The sequence below is a fragment of the Stenella coeruleoalba genome, assembly GCF_951394435.1.
Source record: "Stenella coeruleoalba genome assembly, chromosome: 12".
Classification (NCBI taxonomy): domain Eukaryota; kingdom Metazoa; phylum Chordata; class Mammalia; order Artiodactyla; family Delphinidae; genus Stenella; species Stenella coeruleoalba.
Window position 1 is genome coordinate 39,882,524 of NC_137158.1, and position 21,243 is coordinate 39,903,766.

Below are 21,243 nucleotides of genomic sequence, written 5' to 3' on the forward strand. Positions count from 1 at the left end.
GAAACCTAACCACAATGAATCCAACAATACACTTTCATCATGCCTATTTGGCTAAATGCAAACAACCAGACAGATTATTTCCACAATAAATCCATAATCCCAAACTGTACTCCTCACTTGCCTGTCTGCTCATTCTCCCCTGATTAACACCACTATTGCAATCTTCTCCACTCTCCCTTGAAACTCTGATATCCCTCTCACCCTTTACTCTCAAGTGAAGATCTAGCCTCCTGGTTGACAGTGAAAACAGAGACCATCAAGCTGAAACTCTGATCTGCCTACCCCTCTACACCCAACCTCTCCTTCTACCCTCCTGTTAGAGTGCAGAACGTGCCTGCCCCTGTCAAAGGCTCATCTCTCTCTCTCTCTGTGGATGCCTTAGATCTCAACTACTCTGCCTTCTCAGGAAAACTGACCTTGTTTACTTTCCCACTGTTTCCTATATCTTCCCTCTCTCTATAGGATTCTTCCTATCAGCATTTGAACATGTTCAGGTCTCTCCCATCTTAAGAAAGGAAGAAGGGAAGTAGAGACAGAGGGATGGAGGGACAAAGGAACCGAAAGAAATTAAAAGAAAATCCCTGAGTCTCCATTCCTCTTTAGTGACCTTTCTTATCTCTTCCTTATGGCCAAACTTTTAGTTGTGTAACATCACTATTCCCACTTCCTCATCTTCCATTCGTTATTTAATCTACTTTAATCTTACTCCCACCCCCAAGTGCTCCCTCAAAATGGCTCTTATGGCACCAAGAATGCCAATGTTGATAGATTCACTTCTGGTCCTCTCAGCTGGATTTGACACAAATAACCACCCCTTCCCTTTTCCCTGATTTATAGGACAGCACATTCTCCTGATTTTTCTTAATCTCTCCGACTCTTCTTTCTTGGTCTCTTTCAATATTTTATCTTCTAACCAAATCTTCAACCCAGCAGTTCTTATGTATTCTCACTTCTTACTCAAACTCATCATGCCATGGTTTCAAACACTACTTTTAAGCTGACTACTCCCAAACCTATTATCCCCAATCCACATCTCTAGACACACACATCCAACCACATATGCAATATCTCCACCTAGATGTCTCATAAACACCTCAGAATCAACAAGTTCAATATCAAGTTCATGATCTTCCCCCACCAAACAGGTTCCTCCCTCCATCTTAGTAAATAGCAACCCTATTCACTAAGCTGCTCTTATTAAAACCCTGGAAATCATCGTTCCTTTCCTTCATATTCCATATTCAATTAACTACCAAGTTTTGTCAGTTCTACCTCCTAAATATCTCTGACATCTATCCATTTCTCCCCGTCACAATGGCCCCCATGTGGCCTAGCCACCATTTCTCACATCACTGTAAGAGTCTCTTAATTCATTTCCCCACACATACTATTCCCCTACCCTCCCCAGTCCCTGTCCCCTCCATTTTCTCTCATGTAGCCATAATGACCTTTTAAAGTACAAATCGGATCATATCATTCACAGAATTAAACCCTTCAGTAATATCACACTGCTTTAAAATCAAAGACTAAAACCCTTAGTAATACCCTACAGTTAATATGACCTGGCACCTGCCCACTTCCTCAGGCTCAGATCACTAGTCTCCTCCTGGCTCACGGTGCTTTGAGTTCTTTCTAGTCCTTAAACATACCAGACTCCCATTCAGAGTCTTCACACCTGCTACTTCGTAACATGTATACATTCTCTCTCCTCCCCAACCTTCTCAAATTTTAGGTGTCAGCTTTAATCACTGACCACTTCTATCTACTCTCAGCTGATCTTGAATGCTCAAGATCTGCATTCTTGTTATATGCTTTGGCGGCATCTGGGATTTTTTTCTCTGCAACACTTATCACACCTGAATTAAATAATTACTTTTATAACAATATGTTTAATGTCTGTTTCCCCTACCAGACTACAAGCTCTGCTCATTCACAGCTATATGCCTAGTTACTACCACTACCCTGCACATAACAGGTACTCAATAATTTTTTTTTTTAGTGAAAAAGAAGCACTACATTTTCTGATCTCCAATGAAAGAGACTAAAACTACACTAAAACTATGTTGAACACTTCCAGATACATACCTCCAATCATAGGTAATATATATATACATATCTATATGTCTATCTGCTTATATAAATTTTAAACAAACCAAGTATAATAAGATGAAGATTAGCAATTCAGAATTTGGGGGGCCAAAGCAACCTGGCAACCACTCTAGTGATGCTGAACAGCTCAATGAAACTACATCTCTTTTCAGTTTAAATTAAAGAAGAAACTATGACTCTAAGTAAGAGGGAATCCGTCAATTCTACTATTCAGGTTTCACAAATCACTGTATTCTTTACCTTGAGATAATAAAATGATATTATTTGTTTTATATTAGTTTTATATTATTAGTCCTTGACCCAGTAATTCCAAGAGGAAGTGACTAGAAAATAGAATTCTCATCAGATAACTCTATTACAGTTAAATGAATCAGCTTGCTGTACCACAGAAATAGCTTACTAATTTCTACCTTTGATTCTTTTTCTCCTTGTTATACTCCCCTCCTCTCTCAATCAATCCATGGACATTGATTCACCCTAAAGAGGTGAGAAAGAATGTCTTGTTCATAATTCCACTTGTAGGTATTCTCTGATTAACCCCACCTTGCTCTGTTCCCTCCTTTAATTCAGCATCTCCTTCACTCTTTTGTTCTAAAATCCTATTGTACAATTTATAACACTCACATTGATGATTTTTTCCCTTTTTCTTTTTCTCAGTATAGATTTATTTTTATTTCCCCAACTACACTGACAGTTTAAGGCCTGGACTTTACCCTCCTTTTCCTTCAAATACCCTTTAACCAGCCCAATATTTAAGAATAGCATGTGCTTGCTAATTAAGCTTATTTAAATGAAAGACTGAGTCTATGTGAGTCAAAGAAAATACATTACTCTCCAGAAACAATTCCCTGCCACACACACACAAAGGACAACTGATTCCTTTAAGTTCACTCCTAAGAAACTCAGACATAATTTTCCATAGGTTCATCATTACACATAATGGTTCAATTCCCAGACCAATCTGAAAAGGCCTATAAAATCCACGAAGTACCTCACAACTGCAGAAATCATGCTTTTGAGCTACCACATCCAGCTCTACTGAGGAAAGGGGATGGGGGGTAGGCAAGATCTAGGATGAGTTGGAGAGGAAATACGGATTGGGGAAAGGGGTTTCTGCCTCTTTTTATCTCTTTACCCCGTTCCTTCACACAACAGTGAGGCGAGCTGGGTGTGCAGGTCACTGGTAGAATCAGACACAAAGCAGAGGAAGCAAGTTTCTGCCGTCTCCACACTGGGAAGCCTCCTGTAGGCAGTAGGGAATTCATGTGGAAATTCATATACAAATATGCCCATAATTGGCCCACAGATGCCCATCACTGTGCCACCAGAGTTTGGGGTAATTTTTTAACCTCTTCTTAATTCCACAGAAACTACACAAATGAGGAATGTGTTTGCTGCCTCAAAAGATCCAAGCTTTGCTTCAGGACTCACGGTCATTCTGGCCACAGAACAATGCACCTAACTGCTTAAAACAGAATATGATGCCATATCATATCCTGCTGTAGTTGACAGGGACAAGTCTTTGGCGTTTTACTTTAAAATCATGGTGAGATATACTATATATATATATATATATATATGTATATATATACATACACACACACACACACACACACACACATATCCCTTGCTATACCCAGGAGAAGTATGCCTGAAAAATACTACATGTAGGTCTACATTTACTTAAAGTACCTTGAAAAGTAGCTCTTTACAGAGACTCGCCACAGAATTTATTTAATGCAAATAAGTTCCCTATTTTTGTAAAAAATACATATTTATGTCAAGTAATATCAAGCTGACAAAGTAGGATGCAACTATATATGTTTATATTTTGTCAAATCAACTATGATTTATGAAATAATTCCAACCACATTTTCATGAGACTTTTTCTCCCAGTACAAGAGGAACTTTCCACTCCATAATCGCAAAGTCATTTCTCCTGTTTTTCCTTTACAAGGCATATCCAGCCCATACCTCATGACTCCCACCAGCCCTGACACTAATCCTTTCCTACGCTAGCCCCTTTAAAGTACTTAGGAACAAGGACATGTCTGTGCCTGCCTGTCTTCCTTCCTCCCTCCCTGCCTTCCTTTCTTTCTCTTTCTTTCTTTTAATTAAGACCCTCACAGCACCAACCACATGACCAGAAGAGCTCGAAGAGTACCAAGAGTGGAGGGCAGATTTACCCTTTTGTAAAATTTTAGTTCCCATTTACTGAGAACTGTTACTATGTGTAGTAATAGTTTTCTAAGAGTTCCTCTCATCCCCATCTTACAGATGAGACAACAGTTACAGAGAATATAACTTGCCCAGAGTACACCTCTAATAAGCAGAGAACTGGTCTCTTGGCAGAATGGCTCCAGACTGTATTAATGACTAAAATGAACTCTCATGCATTATCTCTTTTTATTTTTTTAACAGTCACATCTGGCAGCGGTTTTTCTCCATTCTACAGAGGAGGAAACTCCAAGATAGACTCCAAGATAATTAATCCAAGGTCCAACTGCTAGAAAGTGGTGGATCTGAAAATGCCTGGCTACAGAGCTCAAGCTCCTTACCACCAGCACACTATAGTTTCCCCACTCCACCTGGGGTTTCAGGAAAGAGTCCTTCTTGGGAACTCCAGGTGGAGATGGGAAGAAGCTGTGGCAGACTGGGGGGAAAGAGGTGACGAAAGGTAGAGTTGGGGTGCAGAAGCCCCAAGAAAACTAGTCATACCTATCTGCAAATATGTACCCAAAGATGCCCAACAGCAGCCATGGAAGCAAAAATCCAAACCCCACGCCCCATAATGCCACCCACTTTTCTGATGCCCCTAACTCCACAGTCCCAATCCAACCTCTTTTTCTCACAAAAGGGGAAACTGAACACCCCCCCCCCACCCCGAGATAACCATCATTCCATCCTCCTCCCTTTCCAACAATCCACGCCAGAGGTCCCGGGTGTGCCTTCTACCCACCCCTACGGCTCGGCTGATGTTGTCCATCTTGCTGGCGACCTGTTGGAAGAGAGGATAGCAGGTCTGACAGAGGCGCACCGGCCGGGCGCCGCGCACTAGACACCCGGTCAGCTCTGCGCTGCTGTTGGCGAAGTCCAGCAGCAGCTCCCGGCACTCGGGATCCAGATCCGGCAAGTCTGGGGGTAGTGACAGTGGCCCCATGCTTCCGCCCTGCAGTAGAGCCAGGGACAAGTCCTCCACCTTCAGCAACTGCTCCTCCGACAAGAGGTCGTGGAGGACCCGGTGGGGACTGCTGCCCAAGGAGAAGGTGCCCAGAGCCAGCCCCGACCACAGCAGCGCCACTAGCAGCAGCCGCAGCAGCAGCAACGATGACCTCCGCCGCGCGACTGTCCGGTCCGGGTCCATCGCGGGGTTCACGAACCCCAAGGTACAGACCTCCACCTCTCCGCCCCTAATCGGTGCTGCGGACAGCTGCCGCTTCCGGTTTCCTTGGGCGCAGGCCGCGAGCAGGGTCACGAGGCGCGCGCGTCACGGCCCCGCCTCCGGCGCGCGGCGCCCCGCCCCATTGGCTGCAGAGAGCCTCTCGCGCCGCGGGCCGGCGCGCGTGCGGGAGCGCGCACACAGGGGCGGTTTCGCGCTCCCAGCCTGTGGCAAGCGCCTGACCGAGGGGCGCGCGAGACCCGGTTGGCGTCAGCTGTGGAGGCCGGAGCTGAGGCTCGCCTGCCCTATGAATATAGGCGTCGGCCGCTTTGAGCAGTTAAATCTCTGGGGTCTTGCCCTCGGTTGCCCACCTCTTTAGGAGTTCGTTGAGTTCTAGAAGTCTGAGGAGTTATGTGCCACAGAAAGACGGACGGCCTCCGCCGTGGGAATTACGAGTGAGTTCTCTGAGAAAGCCTGCTGGCACGTGCCTTGCAGGTTTTTTTACTTGGTATTTCTTAGCATAATTTTCCCCCTCAAAATATTTGGAAAGAGTAATGACGTGTGTTGATTATTTTTGATAGTGGAGCCTAGCGGCTTAAAGCTTTTTTTAAAAAAAAAAAAACTCATCTGTGTCAGCGCTGTCCGATAGACTTCCTGAGGTGATGGAAAGATTCTGTATCTGCGCTCATACAGTAGCCACTAGCCACTTGCGGCTGTGGAACACTCGTAATGTGGCTACTGCCACCGGGGAACTGAATTTTTAACTGTATTTAATGTGAATGTAAATAGCCCTATCTGGCGAGCGGTGCTGTGTCGGACAGCGCAGGTCTAAGTTCTCTCACTGTGTAGCCTGGTCCTTGGGTGGCTAATGTCCAGGTTTCCTTGCGACTGAAGGGGTTCCTGGGGTGCAGCCCAAGCCTGTATCCCAGTGCAAAAACCTGGAAAATCCTTGCCAAACCGCTCAATTTCAAACTCCTATCCAGTTTCTGACAAGCCCAGGGCAATCTTTGGGGACACTCGGAAAAGCTTCCTGATACCACTACTGGGCTGTAAAAAGAATTTAGCTAATGACCTGGAAAACGGTTTTCTGACAAGCATATGCTAACAAATTTGGTAGAAAAATTATTTCCTGGCTGTTTTGTGTCATCCCGCTTTCGTTTTTGCCCTGTAAATTGCAGAGTGGCTGTACTAATTCCTATTCATCTTATGGTGCTAATTTATGTTTCTGAGAGTTGGTAGAGTTACCTTTTTAAGTCTGTTTGATTATTGTTTTGTGTTCCTAATGGGAAGGGAGAAAAGGCCCATAATTTCTTTAACATGCCTCTTTATTCTTTTACTATTACAAACAATATTGCAGGTAATAATCATATCTATACAAGGTTGGTATATGTTTAAGATAAATTCCTAGCAGTAGACTTGCTGGGTCAGAGAGTATGTGTATTTGTGATGTTGTTGATTGTGCTATATTACTTTCCACGGAGGTTTAATAATTTACTCATAATGGTTCCTAAAGAACTCTTAAAGAATGGTAATTCTAACATGTAGAAAGACCTAAAAGTTATAGGATGACATTTGAGAAAATGAAGACAACTTATTTTACTGCGGTGGCTAATGTCCAGGTTTCCTTAGGACTGAAGGAGTTCCTAGAGTGCATGCAGCACAAACCTGCATCCAATGCAAAAACCTGGAAAATCCTGGACAAACCGCTCAATTTCAAACTTCCCTTCCTGGAGCAATTCCATCCTAAAGCCGTTAGATCAAGTAGCGTAAGGTTGGCATCCATGCTTGGTGGGGTGGGGGTGTCAGAGGCCCAGAGAGGGGTGTCAGAGCACAGGGAAGACGAGGAAGACATGACCAGGGTGGGGGTGGGGGTATCCTGATGCAGGGTATTGGATCCTGAGTTGGGTAAGAAGGGTTTCCCTGTAAGGGAGGGTACAGCAGTGACTGGGAGTTTGCTTACCTTCAGAAGGATTGATCAAATAGGTAAATATATTAAGGATAATGGGAGTCTGGTTTCTCATTGTCCAAGAAGGGAGTTACAAATATGAAAAGGGAGAAAAGTAGAATGAACTCTGTAGTGTTGGATTAGAATTAGCAATGTATGTATTATTAGTGGCTGCAAATACATACAGAAATAGATTGTGGCTTCTAAATGTCATTCCCCACTAAAAGGAATCAAGAATCCTTGGAGGAATAGCCAATTCTACCACTGGGGTTGGAAAAGCAGCAGTTTAGCCTGGATCATCATTTTGTACCAGAAAGTAAGGAAGTGCTGAGAGAATGATGGGGATGTGTCAAGAACACACAGAAGCCAGCTTAACTAGGCTCCCACTGGCCAAATCTGGAACAATATGAGCATCAAAATAAATAATGATGGTTAATGGGTCGTAAACCATTGAATAAAACAGGAAACCATGAACCTATAGTGATATATTTAAATAAATGAATAAGCTGAATGTTTCATGGGGATTAAAATATTTACATCTATTCAAAGTCATCTGCTAAAAAATGTATTAATTATAAATGGAAAAAATGAGTAAATTTACAGTGGAGAAGTCTGTCAGATCCCACATTAATCAAATGATCAACATGAACGTCATCATAATGGGACAAATAGAAATTGTATGCCACCTGATAGAATGCATTTAGAAGAACATAGCACCAATTCTCTTATATTCCTACCAAAGATGCATAACCTGATTCTAATCATGAGAAAACATCAGATAAATCAAGTTGTTTCATTCTGCAAAATATCTAGCCTATAATCTATAGTGTTATGTCTACAAGAGTCAAGAAAAGATTGAGGAATTGCACCTGACATAAAGGACATTATTCAGACAACTAGCGAAATTTGAATGGGATCTGAGAATTAGAAGGTAGTAATGTATAATGTTAATTTCCTGATTTTTATAATTGTATTGTGGTTATGCAAGAGAATTTTTTTTTTTTTTTTTTGCGATACGCGGGCCTCTCACTGCTGTGGCCTCTCCCGCTGCGGAGCACAGGCTCCGGACGCGCAGGCCCAGCACCCATGGCTCACCGGCCCAGCCGCTCCGCGGCACGCGGGATCCTCCCAGACCGGGCACGAACCCGTGTCCCCTGCATCGGTAGGCGGACTCCCAACCACTGCGCCACCAGGGAAGCCCTGGAGAATGTTTTTATTTGTAAATATAAAATACACAGGAAAGCATTCAGGGGTGATAGGACATCAGGTCAGCAACTTACTTTTTTTTTGAGGTATAATTGATTTACAATATTGTGTCAGTTTCAGGTGTACAGCAAAGTGATTCAGTCATATTTTTTTTTCAGATTATTTTCCATTATAGGTTATTACAAGATATTGAATATTTTCCCCTATTATACAGTAAATCCTTGTTGCTTATCTATTTTACATACAGTAGTGTGTATCTATTAATCCCATACTCCTAATTTATCCCTCTCCCCCTCCCTTTCCCCTTTGGTAACCGTAAGTTTGTTTTCTGTCTGTGAGTCTGTTTATGCTTTGTATATACATTCATTTGTATTATTTTTTAGATTCCACATGTAAGTGATATCATATAATATTTGTCTTTGTCTGACTTACTTCACTTAGTATGATGTTCTCTAGGTACATCCATGTTGCTGCAAATGGCAATATTTCATTCTTTTTATGGCTGAGTAGTATTCCATTGTATATATGTACCACATCTTCTTTAGCCATTCATCTGTCAGTGGACGCTTAGGTTGCTTCCATGTCTTGGCTATTGTAAATAGTGCTGCTGTGAACATTGGGGTGCATGTACCTTTTCAAATTAGAGTTTTTCATCTTTTCTGGATATATGCCCAGGAGTGGGATGGCTGGATCATATGGTAGCTCTATTTTTCATTTTTTAAGGAACCTCCATACTTTTTTCCATAGTGGCTGCACCAATTTACATTCCCACCAACAGTGTAAGAGGGTTCTCTTTTCTCCACACCCTCTCCAGCATTTATCATTTTTAGATTTTTTAATGGTAGCCATTCTGACCAGTGTGAGGTGATATCTCATTGTCGTTTTGATTCAGCAACTTACTTTCAGTTGGTTCTGGAAAGAAATGATTTGTACTGTGCTTCCAACTTTTTTGTAAGCTTGAAATTGTTTCAAAATTTAAAATACATTGTAAAAAAATTAGGGTACAGCAATGCAATAGAATTCTGTGCATTTGACGTCTTATGTACCCAATGTGGAACAATTGCCAACATAAATTAAATAGAAAAAAAGAAAGTGTCAAGAAAAAGAATTTTTAATCCTCATGCATACATATGCATAGACTGTCTCCAGAAGGATACACTAAGTGTGGTCACTTTGATAGAAGAGGAATTGAATTGAGTAGTATGGGAACAGGGCTAGAAGAGAGACTGTTCATTGTAAACTTTATTTTAAATTTTTGTTCCATGTGAATATTATTCTTACTCAAAAAATTAATAAAAATGAAAAGATAGTTTCTTCACTTGTCAGCTATCAGTGAGTTCAGGGCATTTGTGAATCCTACGAAACTTTTTCATGGAATTTTGTATGTATGTATATCTTTCTGAGAAGAATGACATAACTTTCATCATAGTTTTTTGTTTTTGTTTTTGTTTGCGGTACACGGGCCTCTCACTGTTGTGGCCTCTCCCGTTGTGGAGCACAGGCTCCGGACGCGCAGGCTCAGCGGCCATGGCTCACAGGTCCAGCCGCTCCGCGGCATGTGGGATCTTCCTGGACTGGGGCACGAACCCACGTCCCCTGCATCGGCAGGCAGACTCTCAACCACTGCGCCACCAGGGAAGCCCAAAAGTCTAGACTTTGAGCTTTATACAATGACAACATGGGACTTTGGAGCTGTTTCCCATGGAGGGGGAATGAGTGTATATTGCCTGCAAGGAGGAAAGTGAACCAGTTATTTAGGTGAGCTGTGGTAGTCATTAATATTTTTCACTAAATATTTCCAGTGTTTCTCCTGTGCACGTAATAGGATTGCATTTTGCTGTGCCCTTGAAGTTTGTCCTGACTTGAAGTTAGGTTAGCCATTTGACTTAATTTGGCCCGTAAAATGTGAGCAAGAATGACAGGTGGAAGCTTTAGAGATGAGTGTATGATTCACCAGGGGTCCCACCCACCTGCCATCACAATGACTAACACTTTTCTAAATGATGGAAATTCTGTTGGCCTAAGTGAGAAAGCATGGAACAGAACTCCCAGCTGACTGACTTGTGATGGACGTGCAACTTGAATGAGAAATAAACCTTTGTTTTTATAAGCTACTAAGATTTAGGGATTGCTTTTTACCCCAGGAAAACCTAATCATCTTAATATATATTTATTTGCTGATTTTCTCCCCACTATTTTCTCTGGTTCTCTCTCTTTGGATCTCTTTCTATTTGGATGTTAGACTTTATTGAGGAAATTGCTCAACTTCCTTCAATATCCATCCTCTTCTTCCTTTTAATAACTCTCTCCTGAGTTTTGACGGCATAGGCAGGACTACATCCCCCAGCCTCCCTTGCAGCTAGATGTGAACAGAAGTGATACATGTACCTTATGAGTCATATCTTTAAGTTTTGACTTTTATTGACCTCCTTCTTGCTAGTTAGGGAATGTTAACAACTGAAACAGCAGCCCTGGCTACAGGGATTGATATGGATGTAACATGTTTGGCATGACAGAGCCAGCTGGTCATAAAGCAGAGCCATTTACCTACCCTAGGCTACAGAGAAATAAACTTCTTTGCTATTTAAGCCACTATATATTGGAGTCTCCTTGTTATAACAACTTAAGCTGCTTCCTAATATAGTCCCCCTAGGCTGTTACTTTAATTTTCTCATCTTCTATGTCCTCTCCTATTTTTCCATTTCTGTGTCTTTTAACCCTACTTTCTGGAGATTTCATTACCTTTGTTTTCCAGTGCTTCTTCTAAGTTTTCATTTCTGCTGCTACATTTTTAATTTCCAGTAGTTCTTTTTTTGTAGATGCTATATGCTCTCTTTAAAGTTTTCTTCTTCCTCATAGCCTGGTTCCTCCAAGCTGCTTTTTTCATTTTTCCTTGGATTTCTGGTGAACTTTGGCTCTTTCTACTTATATTTAAGAGAGAGGCACTACAAAGCTGAATGGAAGTTCATGGAAAGGGCTTTTTGACTGTAGGGATCACTATAGGCCAGTAGTTATCAACTGGGGACAATTTATCCTCCTCCACTGCGGACATTGGCAGTGTTTAGAGACATTTTTGGTTGTTACAACAGGGGGAGGAGTGTTGCTGGTATCTAGTGTGTAGAGACCAGGACTACTAAACATCTTACAATGCACAGAATGGTCACCCAAAACAAAGAACTGAAAACATAAATATTTTAGATCTTTTCTCTTGTGCAGATCACGCTCTTCAGAGAAGACTTGCCAATATGCTATCTGGCTGCCAGCATTCTGAGATCCTAGCAATGGAAAAAGACTCAGTCTTTGCACTCTGTTAGTAAACCTTTATTTAATTACCCTATTTTTAGTAAAACACTCCTGCCCTCAAATATGCTTGTGCCTCGTGGTCCAGACTCCCTCTGTTTCACTTTCTCCGGAGATCAGAACTTCAGCGGTATTCTGATGGAATCAGAGTGAGACAGAGTTGCAGGGAGGGTATTGTAAACAAACTTTCAAACATCATCTTCTTTTTAGCTCCTCCACCTACATTTTCAGACATACCTGAGGTCCCCCACTTCCTGGGTTATTTGAGAGTTCTATAATGTAATTCACTTGCTTTTTTTTTCCCTCCCACTGCAGGCTTAGGATTTAATTTTCCTGGTTCTGCTAAGTCAGTTATCATTAGTCCATCTGCTTTCCAGCTTCCAATATTCTTATTTTGTTTTCTTCCCTCCTGTTGTCTATGTCCTTGTGTGTCTTTTAAAAAAAATTCTTTTACTGTCATTTTGGTGAGATTTCAGGAAGAAGCAGATCTAATCATGCATTCAACTTGCTATCTTAAATGGCAGTTTCCCCTGTTTTACCTCACTCTTCGTTAAAGTAATTAGAATGTGTCTCTTATTCACCACCCCCCACTCCCATGAGATGATAACCTCATGGAGAATGTGAACTGTGTCCTATTTATATTTGTATACTCAGAAGTACCTGGCCTTAATAGGTACTCAGTACATTTGCTACACTGAACTTATGTAATGCAAATTCACATCTGCTTTAAATGCTTTTTCCATTAATATATCAGTGGAAACTTATACTTCTATTTTCCTAATTCTTTAATATGCAAAAATGCAATAAGTTAACTCCTAATGTCCGTAAACTTTGCATGCATGACTAAAATGACCTGAACACGTGGAACACAAATCATGTTGTTCATTCATGACACTTTGCAGAGAGTCTCATGTATTCACTCTGGTGGCCAATCTCATTTCCAAATCTCCTACTCCTAAATAGAGTATTTTATAGCCTCTGCATTAGAAGATATTTTTAAAACAGTGAAGTTTAATTACATTTACCTGACAGACTATCTGATTGTAAATGTATATTTCTAACAGATGAATCTTATTAGGACTTCATGTTTGTATCAATATATTTTAAATAAATATCTGCTCAATAAAGAAATGAATAGAGATACACATTAATATGTGTGTTCAGTATTTGTACATTATCAGTGACCAAATTCTGATCGCCGAATCCATGTCCTAATATAACAGGAAAATCTGGTTGTTAATTAGATACCTAATACATGATGCTGTTTCTCCCATTGCTAGGATTCACAGGTCCAGGACTCAAGGGGTAGAAATGGGAGTGTCACCACTAACTATCACCCCTAGTGACTTAGCAGCAAAATTTTTGCTTCCTGTCTATGTGGCCTTATGTTTTGCTAGCTTAGAGGTCTTAGTTCCAAAAGGTGGAATGCTTCCACCAGGAGACATAATGATTCCATTGAACTGGAAGTTAAAACTGCTGCCTGACCACACTGGGCTCCTCATGCATTTTAATCAGTAAGCAAAGAAGGAAATTTCTGTGTTGGCTGGGGTGACTGATCCTGACTACCAAGGGGGACTTGGACTACTGCTTCACGATGGAGGTAAGGAAGAGTATGTCTGGAATATAGGAGATCCCTTAGTATCACCATGCCCTGTGATTAAGGCCAATGGAAAAATACAACAGCCCAATCCAGGCAGGACTACTGATGTCCCAGACCCTTCAGGAATGAAGATTTGGGTCACTCCACCAGGTAAAGAACCATGATCAGCTGAAGTGCTGAAGACAAAAGGAATACAAAATTGGTAGTGGAAGAAGGTAGTTATAAATACCAGCTGTGACCACATAACTAGTTATAGAAATGAGGACGTAATTGTCATGAGTACTCTTGCTTATTTTGTTATGAGTATGTATGTGTGTATCTCAAATATCTTTGTTTTCTTCCCTCTCTTATTCCTTTATCATATAAAATAAGATATATTGGCTTTATGTCATAGTATTTAAGTATCGTTAATTTTACATCGTAGAATTTAAGTTATGGGATATCAAGGAAAAGAGTAAACACCATTCCAGGACATTACCTCCTCTTCTGTGGAAGTGGTTAGTGTGTTTCTGGCCATATGCAGTATAGTTGTATCACGGTGGGTAGAATTATGACCTTGTTATTGTCTTTATTTAGAGATTAAGCTTGTTTTAAGGAGATGCACATGGGTGCCAAGTTTACAAGGGGTGGATTTGTGATGGTTAATTTTATGTGTCAACTTGACTGGGCCATGGGGTGTCCAGCATTTAGTCAAACATTATTCAGGTTGTGTCTGTGATGGTGTTTTTGGGTAAGCCAACATTTGAATGAGCACAGTGAGTAATGCAGATTGCTCTCCCTAATGTGGGTAGCCTTATCCAATCAGGCAGAGACCTAAAGAGAACAAAAGGGTTGAGTATGAGGAAACTCCTCCTGCCTCACTGCTTTGAGCTAGGACATTGACTTTTTTCCCTGCCTTTGGACTTTAACTGCAACATTAGCTCTTCTTGGGTCTTGAGCCTGCCAGCTTTCAGATTGGAAGTTACACCATCGGCTCTCCTGGTTCTTAGGCCTTCAGACACAGACTGTAACTATACATCAGTAACTATACCCACTACAGATCTTAGGACTTCTCAGCCTCCATAACCATGTGAGGCAATTTCTCATAATAAATATCCCTCCCTCCTCCCCATGTATATCTATATATCTATATCTATATTATATCTCCTGTTGGTTCCACTTCTCTGGAGAACCCTGACTAATACAGATACCTAATTATAAATAGAAAGGTGATTGCACTATTTTAAAAATCTTGTTAATTATTCAATTCTTATTAATAACCATATACTATAGATTTTATGTATCTCTTGGCAGTTTCAAAGTATGTTTTATTATTTATTGTTTGTTATCCATTATTAGATTTCCTGGGGTACATAGCTAGAGAAATAAATAAGGTGCTATTTCTATACAGTATGCCTTTTTAAATATCATAATTTAAGTATTCTTTGAAAGTTAAGTCATACTCACTGTGTACATGGCAACAGAAGCAGGAGGAAGCAAATGTTACAAACAAGGTAAAATGTATGAATGTCCATGTCTCAGAGAAATGGATGTTCTTCAGTTTACCTATGACAGCATTTGGAGCAAGTACCACTTGTTGTCATCCGTTACTTGAAGATCCAGCCAATGTTAAATTGTTTGCTTTCCCTCTTTCGTAAACTATTTTATTTTCCTTCCAATTCTAATTCTGCCCAATTGCTCTATTCAAGTAAAGTCACTTAATCTCCCCTGTTCTGATTGATATTTTAATTATTCAGTTATTTCCAGCTGCGTCCACCTCAGCTTTGTATGAAGAATGGAAAACTATGCTTTCTGTATTTGAATAATAAAACTATGGACTGGGTCATTTTTTTTTCTCTCCAAAATTAGAGAAATAAGTTACCCACACAAAAACAACTGTTCTGCTTTTCTGAGTACCATGGAGGAGATAGTTGCCTATCTGTGTTCCCTTTGTTAGTCTGCTAACATTTCAAAGGGTATGGCAACTATTTAAAATAATTACTTGGTTTTACAGCAAATCAATCAGTCAATCTTGGACTTGTCAGATGTGAACTAAGATATCATTTTGACTCTCCTGGGTACCTGGCTTGTATTCCTAGATCTTCAGAGACAGAGATTCTCTGTGCATTTGAGAATAACTACTGGCTGATCTGATAGAGGCAATAATGTGACTGTGGGACTTGACAATAGGCTTCCATCAAGACAGTTTGTCTGTTGGGTCTCTTTTGATTTCAAGAAACAAAACCCAACTCAAGTTAACTTAAGCAAAAAGTGGAAAATATATAAGGATCAAACCAAGGCCATGTCTCAGGATGGGACTGAAACTATGCACCAGACACTCTCTCTGTCTTTGCCCACTTTATGTATCTCTTTACCCAGTCTTCATGGTAGAAAATATGGCTGAACAAACTCCAGTTTTTATATCTCATGCATTAAAGATTTAAACCTAGGCAAAGACCAGATCTTTTACTCTCAATTTGAAGTTTTCCAAGGATGAATCTCTGTTCAGCCCAAACTGTAGCCAGGACAAAAATTAGGGTTCATAATTTATACCCATGGCTGCTTGGAGGCTATCCTGTGACCATGAAGATGAAAGGGAAAGGGAGAAGTTTGCAGAGAAGGGAGGCTGGATGGCACACTTAATAGGTATCTACTGTAAGGCCCTCCTCATGGAAAATTGATCTTAAACAGTAGCCTACTGGAGTCCATGCTGTGGAAAAGGAAGTGGATGGTATTAAGGTATGTTAGGTAAAAGGAGGAATTTTGAGGCAATTGGGCTTTTGGGGGTCACTTCAATATATACCATAAGTATGTTTTTTAAAAATATAGCTCATTATTTGAACGATTCTTACACAAAGAGATTTAATTGACTGTAGCAAATTTATTCCTGGATTTTGAGCCATCTTCAAATTCAAATGTATGTTAATTATCCAGGTCAGCTTTGCAGAGATTCAACTCAGTTATCATAGTCCCTGAAATGACCATAATGGACAAGCAGTGACTCAGTTGTTTTTGTCCTGTAAACCAGTGGGTTCCAGCCTGAGATCCCTAGACATCTAGGAGTCTGTAAGGGAAGAATTGAAGATCCATAAGCTATTTGCACTATTTCATAAAGTCAAAAGGAAATCATATACTTACCTGACACAAAGCTACCTAAAACATCAAGTTTCTCTGTTTTAGAATGGAATTATATCAAGTCAGGGCAGCAAGTCTGTTTTTCCATGCTGATCTTAAGCTCTGGTTTAATACATAGATACAGATATCAATATTGATATATACATATACAGTGATTGGTTAAATAAATTCTGGGTAAATGAATTCCATCCTGGGAGAAATGTGATTTTAATAAATGTATATATGGCTGCTATTATTCTGTTTATAATATAAAGACTGTAGAAAGAGAAATTTAAAGCTCAAGATTACTAAAGTCATCTTTCCTGGAGATCTATAAACATGAGATAATTAGCCAGCTCTCTAAAATAATGATCTCTGGAAAATCCTTCTACTTTCCTCTTAAAAGATATTAAAATATCATCTACCCCATTATTAGAAGGTATATTGATTAGGATACTACCATGCCTTAATGACAGAGACCTGTGGGTAATAAGTTGTTTTCAGAAATGCTCTCCCTTTAGAACATGAATTCTAGATCATCCTGTGAATATCAAGACCTTGGATGTTTAGGATTTCCTGCAAGTCCTCATCTCCATAATGATCATAAGCACTTGGTTATTTCTCTGCTTCATCCCGTGATTAGGTCCTCTGGACCCAGATGTAACAATAAAACGGATAGGAAAAATTTCTAAGACACTAATTCTCTACTTGTAGCCCTTTAAGCCCTAGGCAGTTATACATATAGTTGCCTGAAATCCACTTTGGAACAAAGCCATTCCTCTTCCTATAGCCAAAACATATCAGTAGGGTATTTTCAGCAGCCTTGAACTCATCTCTCTCACCTCACCAAGACTCAAACCTCTACACTAAGTGGCTATTCCATTCTACCTTTCAGAAAATTAATTAATCCCAATTAAAATGAGAAAACCCATAATTGCAACATCATCTTTAAATGTACCCTCTACTTCAGTCTTAGAAATGATACATCTAAGTTTGAAAAGAAGTTAATGGGATTTAAAGCAGTATTGAAGACACAAATTCTAACAGGAAATATTAGTTTTCTAAAGCATTGTTTTAAATATAAAGCTACAAAAAATAAATAAATATAAAGCTACATATTTATTCAAAATTGATTCATATATGATGGACAAATCACTTCCCAAATGTGCTTCTTTGTAAAGCTATGAAAAGCAGGGAGGAGAAGTAGGTAGGACATGCATTAATGAGTATAAGGTCTTCTCCTCACCCTTAAATACTTGTACAGGATGTTCTTTTTAAAACAAATGTAGTGAAAATTCCCCTTTTCTTCCTTGAAGCATCTGTGAGTCTTTCTTTAGATAAAATGAGCTTTTTTGGTGAGCACATGACAAGAAAGAGGTTCAGTGTAACAAGCAATCATGTTATTTTAAAAAGCTCCATCTCAAATTAAGTTTACATATGGCAGCTTTTTGGAGAGGCTGGGTTGCAACATGTGAAAAATTTTAAAGTGTGACGTTTCATTTACAGGTTCAGAGTAGCTTTCAATTCCTGTACTAGTGTGCTTCTAATTAAATCTTAATTGTACCATTCATTATGAATTGAAAGAAACACTGATACACTGGATTTTCTACAAGAGGAACACAAGATGGCCCTCATAAAATGGCTGGCTAATCCAAAGAAAAGGAATAAAACGTGGAAATGATCCTTAAAAGTAAAGCCTAACATTTGAAGTTGCATGATTATTAAATTATCACAAATAATATCTTTTTTATAGGCCCATATGATTTAAATATATATAATTAGTTATAGAAAATCACCAGAATGCATGAGGAGCAGTGAGTAGGTAGCAAATGTAATGAAAATGACACATCCATTAATATAGTTGCTACTTTATCATATACCAATTTAATATATCCTTGTGAAATAAACATTTTTAAAGTTGGTTTATCTTATGGTCAGAAGAAGAAAGGACCAAAAGTGTAAGTAGCCCAATGCTGCTTTCTCACAGAACAGGAGTTTTGTCTGAATTGTAGGATAATTACATTTGTCTCATTACACCTCTTTGGCATGTGCTTGGGTAATTTGAATTTTCAATGTAGCATGAAATAATTTTCAAAAATAAATCAATGCCCCTTCCATTTTTAATTCCTCCTGTCTATAGAGTCATCATTCCTGAAATCTGGTGATTTCGAATTTAGAATTTAAATGGGCTCACTCTCTTTTCCATTATCTCCTACAAACAGGGCTATAGAGAATAAATGAAGCAATAACTTAAAAAATACACCAAGAAAGGCTCCAACAACTTTGTGGAGCTGAAGTTGAAAACAAAAGGTGTATTTCTGATATCCAGAGAGCTGGAAGATAGCATCTCAGCCCTAGGTTTTTTGATAGTCTGGGATTGGCCATTTATTCTTCTTTGAGATATAAAGAAAATACAGAAAAACACAATGATGTACCAAACACCCATGTATCTGCTACCCAGATTTTAACAAATAACATTTTGTAGTGTTTGTTTAAAGTCATTTTTATAAAAGTAATTTTTAAAATTCTCCTTTGTTTTTCCTCTAATCCCATTCCCTCCTACTCGTTCCTCCCCCGTCCAGGCTGTAACCCTCATAATTTGGTGTGAGTATTAGTATCTATTACTGCATAACAAATTACCCCAAAAGTTGGTGACTTAAAACAACACCATTTATTATCTCACAGTTTCTGTGTGTCATGAATCCGTGCGGTTTAGCTGGATCCTCAGGCTCAGGATCTTTCACAAGGCCTCAGTCAAAGTGTCACCTGGAGCTGCAGTCATCTCCAGGTTCAACTGGGGCAGAATCCACTTCCAAGTTCACTCAGTGGTTGTTGGCAGGATTCAGTTCCTTGAGGACTGTTGTACTGAGGGCTTCAGTTCCTTCCTGCCTCTTGGCTAGTGGCTGTCCTCAGTTCTTTGCTACAAGAGCAGCTCACAATATGAAACTTGCTTCATCAAAGCTAGAAGAACCAGAGCCAACAAAGGAGAAGTCACAGTTTTTTATACCTCATCTTGGAAGTGACCTTCTATCACTCTTTTCATTACAAGCAAGTCACTAAGCCCAGGCCAAACTCAAGGGGAGGAAATTATAACAGAGCATGAAGTCTAGGAGGCAGGATTCATTGGGGGCCATCTTAGGGGCTAGCTAGTGTGTATCTTTCCATCTAATTTTTATATATTTTTGTATAAGTATCTATCAATGAATATTTTATATATATAAATATGTACAATGTTACATATGTTTTCAGTTTACAAAAATGGTTTCATAATGTGTGAATCATTATGCATCTTGCTTTTTTCATCTCAATATTATTATTTTTTTATTTTTATTTTTTTTGCGGTATGCGGGCCTCTCACTGTTGTGGCCTCTCCCGTTGCGGAGCACAGGCTCCATACGCGCAGGCTCAGCGGCCATGGCTCACGGGCCTAGCCGCTCCGCAGCATGTGGGATCTTCCCGGACCGGGGCACGAACCCGTGTCCCCTGCACCAGCAGGCGGACTCTCAACCACTGCGCCACCAGGGAAGCCCCATCAATATTGTATTTTTGACATCTATTCATATTGATCTATTTAGTTCCTTTTAACCACTATTCAATATTCAATCTATGGATTACCACATTTTACTGAAAATTCTACTCATTCATTTTCCTATTAATGGACATTTGTTTCCTTTTTTTTTTTTTTTGGTGTTACTAATGAAGTGACAATGAGTCACAAGGTAATGAGTATCTTTGCATGTGTCTCTTTGAGTACATAAGCAAGAGTTTCTAAAAACCTAGAAGTTATTTAAATATTATTGCCTACTTCCAAATTGTTCTCCTAAAGTGATTATACTTGTTTATACTTATGCTAGTAGTTTAAGAGATTTACCTTTACTCAACTTGCATGCCAATCCTTAGTTGGTAATGATACATGAAATTTCATTGTTATTTTACTTGTTTTTTCCTAATAACCGATAAGGTTGAGCATCTTTTCACATGTTGATAAACCATTTGGATTGCCTAGTCTCTTCATTCTCTGTTCATACACTATGGCCATCTTCCTATTGAGTTACTTGTGCTTTTTATTACACTTTGATTATATGTCTTCTGTCATACAAAAAAAAATGTTAATGAAGCCAAATTTTAGTTCCTTGCCTTTATGATTTATTGTTTTTTTTCTAGTTTAAAACACCTTCTGTGACCCAAGATTCTAAAGATATTGCCTATATTTTCTTCAAGCAGTTTAAAAGTTTTGGTTTTTTACACTTGGAGCTTTCTTTAATCTATTTGAAATTTGCTTTTGTGTTTTGTGTGAAGTAGGGATCTTAATTTTCTGTATGGAAAGTGAGTTGTTCCAATCTTATTTATTAACTCATCCATCCTTTCACCCCTGATTTAAATATCACTTCTGTTATAGATAAATATCTTTTAAAGGCACGAGTCTATTTCTGGAGTTTCTGTTTCACTCAGCTGATCTCTTTGAACACTCTTGAACCAGTACCAAACTATTTTAATTGCTAAAACTTTATAATTACTAAGTATTTTAAAGAGTAAGTCCCAGGCTTCCCTGGTGACACAGTGGTTAAGAATCCACCTGCCCGTGCAGGGGACGCAGGTTCAAGTCCTGGT

At 39.5% G+C, this 21,243-nt stretch overlaps 2 protein-coding genes across 4 annotated transcripts in view; one reads left to right on the forward strand and one right to left on the reverse strand.

Annotated features, from left to right (window-relative positions):
- OSTM1 (osteoclastogenesis associated transmembrane protein 1) overlaps positions 1 to 5,551 on the reverse strand; it is a 51,743-nt gene extending 46,192 nt beyond the window's left edge. For all 3 annotated transcript variants that reach the window (XR_013830888.1, XR_013830889.1, XM_079939807.1), the window contains exon 1: positions 5,069 to 5,551. Coding sequence is in view for 1 of the 3 variants with exons in the window: in XM_079939807.1 (XP_079795933.1) it covers positions 5,069 to 5,473 (405 nt within the window). In the remaining 2 variants the exon portion in view is untranslated. The remainder of the gene's footprint in view (positions 1 to 5,068) is intronic.
- Positions 5,552 to 5,795: 244 nt separating this feature from the next.
- The window catches only part of NR2E1 (nuclear receptor subfamily 2 group E member 1), a gene marked incomplete at its 5' end in the record, with an annotated part of 105,230 nt that continues 89,782 nt past the window's right edge, over positions 5,796 to 21,243 (forward strand). Inside the window, 2 exons of the mRNA XM_079939600.1 lie at positions 5,796 to 5,807; positions 5,886 to 5,943. Of these exons, the coding sequence (XP_079795726.1) occupies positions 5,796 to 5,807; positions 5,886 to 5,943 (70 nt within the window). The remainder of the gene's footprint in view (positions 5,808 to 5,885; positions 5,944 to 21,243) is intronic.